At 43.4% G+C, this 10,732-nt stretch overlaps 1 protein-coding gene across 1 annotated transcript; it reads left to right on the top strand.

The window, feature by feature from the left end:
- The first annotated feature begins 1,538 nt into the window (after positions 1-1,538).
- Positions 1,539-10,500, top strand: trim25 (tripartite motif containing 25). The gene is made up of 10 exons (XM_069167165.1): positions 1,539-1,640; positions 1,947-2,565; positions 3,069-3,164; positions 3,313-3,546; positions 4,669-4,837; positions 4,989-5,051; positions 5,174-5,212; positions 5,983-6,123; positions 7,417-7,476; positions 7,572-10,500. Exons 2-10 carry the CDS (start codon positions 1,972-1,974, stop codon positions 8,105-8,107), a joined length of 1,932 nt encoding a protein of 643 aa, XP_069023266.1. The 5' UTR covers positions 1,539-1,640; positions 1,947-1,971; the 3' UTR covers positions 8,108-10,500.
- The last annotated feature ends 232 nt before the right edge of the window (positions 10,501-10,732 follow it).

Raw genomic sequence — 10,732 nt, forward strand, 5'->3', positions numbered from 1 at the left:
TTCTGCTCTATTTGATTGAAAATAGAACACAACATATTTTAAAAGCTGAAACTGAGCATATTTTTTGTTCAGTAAAAAATATATGCTTATTTCGAATTTGATGGCAGAAACATGATTCAAAACATTTTGGGACAAGGGGTGAAAAAAGACTGGAAAAGTTGTGTAATGCAAAAAAAAATTAAACCTGGTGGAACATCTCACAACTAATTAGGTTACCTGGCAACAGATCAGTAACATGATTGAGTATAAAAAAAAAAAAAAAAGTTTTTAAAAAAGAGCATCCCAGAGAGGCAGAGTCGCTCAGCAGTGAAGATGGGGAGAGGTTTTGCGTGGGCAAATAGTTCAGCCATTTAAGAATAATGTTCCTCAACGTAAAATTGCAAAGAATTTGTGGATTTTATCATCTACGGTTCATAACATCATTAAAAGATTCAGAGAATCTGGAGAAATCAGCCAGCAATCTAGAGTGGAAATCACTGCATGGGGTCAAGAACTCTTCTGAACAGCATCGTCAGCGAACACAGTTCATTGCTGCAGTCACAAATATAGGTTAAAACTCTAGTTTAGAGTCTACCATATCACATATATAACTCTACCACATATAAACATATCTTCTAGGATTTACTCTTAACTTTAAGGATAAATTCTTAGACAACGTCATAATAGTAAGAATTTTCTTAGATTTTTGTTAATTAAGAGCAACCCTTTGTCCTATAAAGCTTTATGATTTGGGTTAATCTGGCCCTCTCCTGTGTATACAATAATTTTTAATGTAGAAATGTAATAAATATTCGTACCTTTGATGCAACATTAAATTCTTCGAACATACTTTTGGAAACCTAATGTCATGCCTCGGCCTTTAAGCTTGTCGGGTTTCTTGTTTTACTCTGAAATATCTCACCTCTTGTGTCTGTTCATTTTACTTCCTGCCCAGTTATTGTGCTCACCTGTGACTCATTACGCCATCAACACCTTGTGTATTTAGTTTTGCCTCTCCCTCTTTTATTTACTTGAAAGTCACCTGTCTTCATTCTTCCTTGTGAGTTCATTTCTTTACAGGTCATTACTCCTGGTGCTTACGTGTGACTACTCCCTGTAGCCGAGTGTTTACCTGTTATTTTCTCGCTGAGTTTATTTGTTCTGACTTTTAAAGTAAAGTTTTAGTTTGTCGAGCCTGTTGCCGACTGCGTGGTGCGTCTGGGTCCCCACAATGTGTAACTGCGACACCTAAGATTTCTTTTAGCAAATCTGGCTTTGAAAATGTTTAGGAAATCAGGCCCATTTTTTTAAATATTTTTTTATCTGTAGTGTGCATTGTTTTTGTTTTCACAGCAACAGCCATTTAATTGAATCCTTTTGGGTTTCTTTTCATATAAACTATAGTTTTCAATCAACTCTTAATACTTTGGAGGGATGAACAAGAAAAGCAACATGTAATCCTGCTGAAATGAACTTCATGATGAACCTTGCTCTTCATTCTTCTGCAGCCGCGCTCGAATGCTTATTGTGTGCGCATGCGCAGAGGGGCGGAAGGACTTTGACTCTGGCCTAGGCGCTGCGACGCACTGGAGCTGCGCGTTGTGCTGAATTCTACATTTCTGACTCTGGCTGATTTATTCTGCCTTTACTGCACATTCAAGGTACGGTGGGAGACTTACCCTTAATATATTACCGTGTTTTTCCCTTCGTTTTGTTCCTGTATTGAGATGTGTGAACATACATTTTGAAAGTCACACTCGGCGTCGCGCTGCGCGTCAAAATTGTCATTAAAATACGTTTGTTTACCTTTTTTAAATGGACGGTTTTTAATTATTTTGTGTTTAAATATGTTAAACTAGAAGAAAACCCGTCGTGGTTGAGAATTATTTTTGCTTTATTAAATGATCGAAAGCTATCCGTACTTTTGTGATCCCCCCACTGACTTAAGTTTCGTTTCTGACTCACAGCCTCGTCCTCAGATTAAGTCTCACTATGGCCGAACTGTGCGAGTCATTGCTGGGTCTGGAGGATGAGCTGACCTGCAGCATCTGTCTCGGTACCTTTATCTGTCCGGTGACCATCCCCTGCGGACACAACTTCTGCCAGCTGTGCCTGCTCGCCACTTGGACGGACACCTACAGCTGCCCCCAGTGTCGGACCCTCTTCGCCACCAAACCGGAGCTGAAGAAGAACACGGTCCTCAGCACCGTCGTGGAGACCTTCAACCTGAGGTCGAACAAGAGCGAAGCCAGCCTGTTGGGAGAAGAAACCGCAACAGAGAAGAAGATTGAGCGTGTCATACGCTGCGATACGTGTATGGAAGCGAAAGCGGCGCAGACCTGCCTCACCTGCATGGCCTCTTTCTGCGACGAGCACCTGCGCCCTCACCGGGAGAACCCCGTGTTCCGCCTCCACCAGCTGGGTGAGCCCGTCGGGGACCTGTTGGATCGCATCTGCCCCGACCACCACAAGCTGATGGAGCTCTTCTGCAGCCAGCACAGCCGTCCGATCTGCAGCCTCTGCCTGCAGCAGACCCACAAAGGTTGCAGCTTCACGTCCCCTGAGGAGCAGAGGACCCTGAAGGAGGTGCGTGATTGTCCACCTGAAGTTTAAAGGCCCAGTTCACTTAAGATAGATGTTCATCTGTGAGACTACAAAATAGGGATGGATGGATTTAGATTGTGGTGCTCAAAGCATTGAAGAATTGTGTTATAAAATTCAACGTTCTCCTGACGAAGTCCACGGGACAGTTTACAGAGGGACTACTTTTTTGGTTGTTCCAATAAAAAAATAGTCACAGTGTAGTACATTTTGTTCTTTTTTTTTCTCATTGAAAGTGAAATCATTTTATTTATATTTTTTAAGCATTTCGCAAAATCAAACTTGCGGCAATAAGATTCTGCAGTGGTTCTTCTGTTCTTGAAAGATGAGAGAAGACAGGCTTGATTACCCGAGACCCTCCTTTTCTTTATTTTTAAAGAAATTAGAAAAAGAGAATTAAGAGCAAAGTTACCATGTCAGACAATAATGTGTTTGTAAGAGATGACCATGATTCACTGTCTGCATTAATCTTGTTTCTCCGTTTTTAGTGCGACCTGAGAAGCACGTTAAAGATGCTGAATGGGAAGATTACGAAAAATGAATCTGTCGTAACGCAGATGAGGGACATGCAGAACAAGTTAAAGGTAACGCTTTGACTGCATTGTTCAAGTGAAGTGGAAATATGGTGCGTCGAAAGAAGGAAACCTCTAAACGACAAAACAATTCTGTTCATTTTCATCACTGTTCATTTACCTGCCTCATCACCCATCTATATTTACGGTCCTTCTCCAGGACTCCGCGACCTACAGGAAGAAAGCCATGATGACTGCCTTCCAGCAGATGCAGAACATGTTGGCCCAGGAGGAGAGCGACGCCATGAACGCGGTGGACTGCGAGGTGGAGACGGGCCAGACTAAACTCAGGCTGCTCGAGAAGAGGTTCAGCGAGAACATCGAGACCATGAGCAAAGCTAAAGAAGACATCCACAGCCTGCTGAGTCAGTCCCAGACGCTGGCCTTCCTGCAGGTGGGGCAACTGTGATTATCACCTCCATACAGCTGCGGGTAACGGTACTAAGATTTTATCAGGAGAAGCGGACGTGACCCGATGCCCCACTCGGTGTTACTGATTCGATAGATGCCGTGTTCAAGTGGAACTCGTGAAGTCGTGGTTACAGCGTGGGGAGTCGGAATGTTTGGCGTTCAAGTGGTTAAATCATTAAAAACAACATGGAGGGCGTCTACAGGCCTCAGAGGCGAACCACTTAGCAAAGGGAGGGAGGATGACGTAATGTAGGAAATGCAAAGTCACAGAGGGAAAAGATGAGGCCGCTGGGGAGAGCAACATTTTCCTCAGACGTAGGCTGTTATCTAAGTTATGAAGACAAACTCTACGTGACTAAAATTACAATATATTAGCTGGACATCCAACCGAACATGAACTTCCACGACCTCTGACATTCCTGAAATTTTGAGTTCCGACATCGTGAATACCACAAGAAGGCGGCGTTTATACGGACTCTTCTCGTGTACACGGTACATACGACCGCATTTGAACGCAGCAATAGTCAGAAGCTTTCAGACAATGGTTTAATTCTCTGAAGTGACGGAAGACAAAATCCAAAATAAACCAAAAAAAAATCTAACCAAAGGTAATGTGATGTTTCAGCAGTTTGAGTTCGGGCCAACCGGGTACTTTTTGTATGAAATTGCTTGCATGGAAAAGATATAGTTCCAAAACTTAAAACATGATTACCTAAACAAGCAACAACAAAAAAGATCCACTAATATTGTTTCTTTTGTATTATCAACAAAGAGGGTCAAAGTTTGAGGTGCATTTTTATGGCGAAGTAATATTTCCCAATTGCATGCATACTGTATGCAAAGGTTTGAAGAGTTTTACTTTGAAACTGACACAGGAAGTTGCAGTATTCGGCCTGTAGATCAAGATTATGTGTCAGACGGGGATATGTTCAATTCAAATAAACATTAGGGACAAGATTACTGAAAACCACTGGAATAATCTAGATTTATTTACTGCTAGTTTATCCGGATGGGCGCTTTTGAAATAGTCAAACATTATCTTGACTGTTTTTTGAATGAAATTGTGTTCCATTAAAGAAACGGCATTGTGCTCCTCTCTGCACAGACTTCATTCACCCTCCCTGAAGCCGTAAACTTTGACCCTTACACCCCTCGAATCAACCTCGACTCCAAAAAGGTGATGGCAACACAGATCTTTGTTGCTAACCTGAAGGACTATCTGGCGGCGATCCTCAAACAGCCCATGGAGTCCAGAGTACCGTTGCTTAAACCAGGTGAATTTGCATGCACATGTTGCATGGAGACGCATTGGGGGGAGGGGGGAAGTCTATAAATCAAAACGGTAGTTATAATGGTAATGGGATATTGGAGGAACAGTCTTGTGGATTAAAACGATGATGTAATGACGCTGTGGCGTGTTCTCAGGTGAAGGAGCAGCTTGTGACTTGGGGTTTCCGCCTTCGAGCTCTGCAACTCCACAGGAATCTGGTACGTTCACGTCCTACACATGGTTTATTATTAAAATGTTTAAAAAAAAAAAAGTTTTTTTTTTTTATAACAGGTCCATTGATGGGAATATAAAGCCTTATTTAATTTTTTGTTTTGTCCAGCTCCTCAGGTTAAAACGGGCTCGAAGAAGAAACCTCAGAGTAAGAACATTTCAATTATTTTTTTTTCTCCCTATTTTAATAGCAGAGCAGTAGCTACGTATTCCAAGTTACATACCTTAATCGAGATCAACACCCGAGTTGTATACTTCTCTGTGGCCACTGCATTTGCGATTTCACTGTGGACCTGAAACTTGAGCAGAGAGCGCACATCAAGTGTCAAACTTTGGGGAAACGGACATTCAAAGGGAGGCAAAATCTAGCAGGTCGTGGGGAACTACGATTGTGATGTTGCGCATTTTCATTAAGCCGGGAGCGCGTGGGGTTGTTGTCATGCTGGAGAAACCCTGTTGCCATGGCGCCACAGTTCAGGTGGTTTGTATTCTCTGGGCTTTAAAAGACGCAGCAACGGACAGGTAACTGACAAAGAGGGAAGAAGAGCACCCAGACTAAATACAGCAGGGGAGGGAAGGACAGCGAGGGAAACTAATCGGGGCCGACAATCATACGAAGGACAGGAAGTGAAACAAGACAGACACAACAGGGGAGCCATTTTCCAAATCAAACTGCTTGGGTCGAGTGTAAAATCGCAAATGCACATGTAGTACTGATCGCATAGGTGCTGATGTCGATCAAGCGACGTAACTTGGAAAATTTTCCCCCAAAGGTAATGGCTTCCCCCTGTTCCACAGTGTACTGCGTTCTATTTGTACACAACAGTGTACAGAACTTTGTGACAATCATATACTCGTTTCACAGTTTTGTTTTTTAATGGTTTAAATAGTTAATTTGTTTTTTGACCTCCTTTTCAGAAACCAAAAAGCCTCCCAAGTCCAACGAAGCCCTTGTGGGAAACAAGAATTTAGGCCATTCGATGGAAAACCTGTTGGACTTCGGTGTGATGGACATCTCCAGAGGCTGTCCTCCTGCAGCTGAAGCCAAACCGAAACCAGGTACACGCCTGATTTGTGGGCATCCTTTGCGAGTAGTGGCTGATGTAGGTTTAAGCAGAGCTGGACAAAAGGCTAAAGAAGCTTCAGAAGTTCAGTTTCTAATCTCCAGATGTCATGAGGTTCCCTTTTAAAACCTTGAAGCCCACGCTGCTAACCCATCCCAACCCACCCAAGCGACATCTCTTGAGGCAGTGCAATACCACCGAGGGCCACTAGAGTTTGGCTCCAGTTGACTCTATTCCTATTTTCTCCTGAAATGCAATGTCGGTAAATGTTTTCCACAAGTCATTATGGTGTCATCAGCTAAATTCCCTCCTTCTGATTCGGTGGTCCTTCTGGAAAATAATTCCAGCATTAATCAGATATTTGGCCCGGAAAAAGTGGGATGTTTGGCGGTGTGCCTGGTTTTTACATTACATTGCAGTACATTTCATTTAGCTGACGCTTTTGTCCAAAGTGACTCAACCATGAGGGTACAAAACCCAGAGCAACAAGGATCAAGAAAATACAATTTCTTCAAGAAAGCCAAACTACAAAGTGCTAAAAGTAAGTGCCATTTTAAGCGCTACTAAAGCGCTGCCTATTCAAGGTAAAGTCGGAAGAGGTGTGTTTTTAGTTTGCGGCGGAAGATGTACAGAGTTTCCGCTGTCCTGATGTCGGTGGGGAGCTCATTCCACCATTTAGGATCCAGGACAGCAAACAGTCGTGATTTTGGAGAGTGTTTAGCTCGCAGTGAGGGAGCGACAAGCCGATTGGTAGAAGCAGAACGGAGGGAGCGGGCTGGGATGCAAGGTTGAGTGACGGGGCTGGGGTACAGGCAGGTTACTGTTATGGGTGGGCGGGGCGTCGTGTCAGCTCCTCCGCTGCTCGCCCAAATATGGTCACTTCGGGCTCCGAACTAGCGAGATGGTGCTGACCAAACAAAATCAAGCTCAAGGCTTCATAACGGCAGCTCACAAACCAGTGGGTGACGTCACTGTTGGTTGTCGCTTGGTTCACAATTAGATCCACCCCTCGCTTCTTGCCAGCTCGTCCAATTATGATCCCTTCTGGCTCTGAATAACCAAGATGGCGATGTCCAAAATGCCAAACTGGAGGCTTCAAAAACAGCAGTTCACAAATCAATCATTGACATCGTCGTGGGTTACCACTGGCTATGGAGTCCAAAAAAACTCTTCGAGAGAATCGGTGGAGCTCCCTTTTTTAAAATTTTTTTTTTTTTTTTTTTTTTTATAGCTTTCATTTATTTTCTCTGCGCTCGATGACTACTGCTCTTTTTATCTCCTTCCTCAGGAACTTTGGACATTTCCCCAAACATAACTTCTGCGGAAAAAAGATCTGAGCTTCTGAAATGTAAGTGCAGCAGGTGTCTTTCTCCTCTGTGTGCTAATAGGAACTGTGTGTTTTTTTTTTTTTTTAAAGGTCTGTCTTTCTTCTGTCCCTTCCAGTTGGCACGGTACTCACTTTTAACCCGAGGACGGCCCATAGACGCATCACGCTGAGCGAGGGCTTCACGAAGGCCTCCGTGTCGGATGAGCACGCAAACTACCCCGAGTGCCCGGAGCGCTTTTCCGTCTGCTCCCAAGTGCTCGCTGGCAAGGGTTTCTCCAGAGGGCGCCACTACTGGGAAGTCCGAATGAGCAGCAACAACTTCGTCGGCATCGGCTTGGCTTACGGCGGCATCGACCGCAAAGGCCCCACCAGCCGGCTGGGCCGCAACGCCCTGTCCTGGTGCATCGAGTGGTTTAACGTCAAGCTTTCGGCCTGGCATAACAGCAGTGAGACCGTGCTGGTCAATCCCAATCCGAAGCGCATAGGCGTGCTGTTGGATTGCGAGGGCGGTATGGCTACGTTCTACAGCGTGGGCGACCGGGCGTATCCCTTCCACTCCTTCGTGATCCCCGGTGGTGTCGCCGCCATCTATCCAGCTTTCTGGATTTTCTCAAGCGGCTCTTCCATTTCTTTTTGCAAGCTGCAGGCGTGAACAGCACGCACAACTGCATTATGCAAAAAGAATACTCTGCCAGTTATAAAGCCGGTCTTGAATATTTGGAATATCTAAAAAAAAAAATTTTTAAAAATTAAACCCCAAAAGAATTCACGTTAAGAGGCTGAGCAGTTATTCAGCTAACTGGTTTATTAAGTCTTTGTTGAGAGTGTTGCTTCCGTACTTTTGGCTGTTTTTGCCGTTATTTGAAACTAAGATTATACTCAATAGTAGTGCTTCGTCCATGCTAAGTACCTTTCTTGTTAGGTCTGCTTTAAATCAAGAGAATTAAGTAGTAGGTGGTGGTAGTTACTCTGTCCCGTCTGAGGATATTATCGGACCGACAGACGAAGACGTCACAGCTGAAATCGGTGTCAGGAGTTGGTGGCATATCGTGGCTTTTGTCATTGGCTCTTGTTATGCTAGCCGTGATGTACAGGAGCCGAATCTGTGGTTTTTGTGACCGCAAACAGAAAAGCTCGCTGTGTAGAAGTGATTGCGATGCACTTGTGTCTTTCTCTCACTTTATGATAACTTGTATGCAGCAGGAATTAAAAAAAAAATATTGTTGTGTTTTGGTGGCAGAAGATGAGCAGAATAAAAGATCAGACGCACTTTTTGTTTCGATAAACTCAACAATCAGCCTGTAAAACTGGTACGATGCAGTTTTCTGTGGGCTGGTTGCAGTTTGTGTAGCAGAAACTACTGTACACTTACAATATGGTAGGTGTGTATGTGTGTCCTGTATCATACGCTGTAGAACCGCTGCACTCGCAGCTGTTCTGAAGAAGTGAATTTATCACTTCGGCACATCGGCGCAGTGTTTTGGTAGAAGTCTGCATATGAAAACTTCTTGTTGAGTGTGTCTAATAAGAGCTGGGTGATGCAGGAAAAACCTATCATGATAACCTTTTCACGATCTCAATATTTTCGGGTGACGTAAAAGGGAAAATTCGGTGTTGGAAAATGACAAGGAACAGTAAATTGTGCTGCTATAGATTCTGCCACTTTCTGTGTTCATGTCTGCTGGAGATTTGACACCAAAATAATAGTGATTTATAAAACGAAAGTGATGCGTCAAGCTTGCACCTTTGGCCAGAAGTGGCTTTACCTTTGAATACATCGTTTGCATCGCCCGGCCCTGAATCCTCACTTCCTCAATGTTTTTGACCGGTTTGGCGGATGGGAAGAAAAGTCGCATAGACTAACAGTTTCCATCACGTTCTGACCGTCTCTTTTTCTTTTTTCTTTTGTATATTTTTACGGTGTTTTGGCAGGAACGGTCCTTGGTCAGATTTGAACCTCCTGGGATGTCCTGCTTGCCTGTTATGCTCCATTGAAATGTTCCTTAATCTATGGGAGGCACATTAAACCAACAGGCCATCAGAATCCTCTGTTGGCTGTTTGGAAGGTGGAGGGAAGCTAGATGTATTGTTTCACATGGGTGAATTATTTGTGTGAAACAGGTTTTTTTTTAAAGCTTGTGAACACACAGGCAACTTTGATTATAGAGGCTCAGTTCCTGATGTGGCACCACTGCGGTCCGTCAGGCGTTGAAGTGGTCGTCAGTGTGCATACGGATCACTTTAAATAAAACGAGCATGTTCATCCTGCAGAGATGGATCTGTGTTTTGCATCAACAGTGAAGTTAGCTGATCTCTTTGTTCTTTCGGACAAAGAACTAGGTTCACTGTGTTTAAGAGGTTCCGATGACACTGTTGTCCTGAGGGAGGAAAGGTTCAGATTTAACGACTGCTGCGGAAAATTAATGAGGTTTTTCCTGCCAAAGCAGTTCAGGTATGGACCTTTTTATTTTGAGGTTTTATTCCTGTACCTGGTCTGAACCTGTGTGGGGAAATCTGTCATTGCTCATCATCACGATGGGAACTTTTGCTTTGGGTTTCTGAAGCTACCGAGAGCTTTCCCAGACCACAGTCAGTCTCCACGTCCTGATATGATGCTGACGCTTCTCGAGCCTTATTAGCGGGTTTAAATCACACGATGGTGATGTCTATGTTCAGGAAAATTAAAGAAGATTATTGTTCATTCCTTATAGCTTCTATTTTGTTTAGTTAAATTCCTCCGAGATCAACCACAGATCATTGTGTTGATTTTTAGTTTTTTACCTAAAACAGAGTGCTGAACTTAAACTGATCTGTAGTTGACTGTTCTTCGCATTAAATATAATGTGCTTTAATACCCTGGCTTATTTTTTTAATGTTGAACTGTCCTGTCTGAGAAATGGGTAAATGCAAAGAAACGTATAACTTCATACAATATAATATCTGTCTTACTGTATTCAGTGTATTCTTGCTGTTGCATTTAGTTTAACAGGAAACTGTATTGTAAATGAACCAGGGCTTGTTGTTATTAAAAGCTTTTCACTCTCAGCTGCCTTCTTTTTTCTTTTAAAGAAAGTTTATGTAATATAAATATCAAACGATATAAACATGATCCAGAAACACCGCCGCCTTCTCTGGACCCAAGCTCATTTAAGATGGACTGAGGCAAAGTGGAAAACTGTCCTGTGGTCGAATAGAAAGTTATTTGAACTGCAGTGCACTGGGCGTGTGGATATCTGTGTGTCTGTCTGTGTAAGGGGCGGAGTATTGTTTGTCACGG

This window comes from Embiotoca jacksoni, unplaced genomic scaffold (assembly GCF_022577435.1).
Source record: "Embiotoca jacksoni isolate LCO1_2020_lvr unplaced genomic scaffold, fEmbJac1.0.p SCAF_4, whole genome shotgun sequence".
NCBI classification, from domain to species: domain Eukaryota; kingdom Metazoa; phylum Chordata; class Actinopteri; family Embiotocidae; genus Embiotoca; species Embiotoca jacksoni.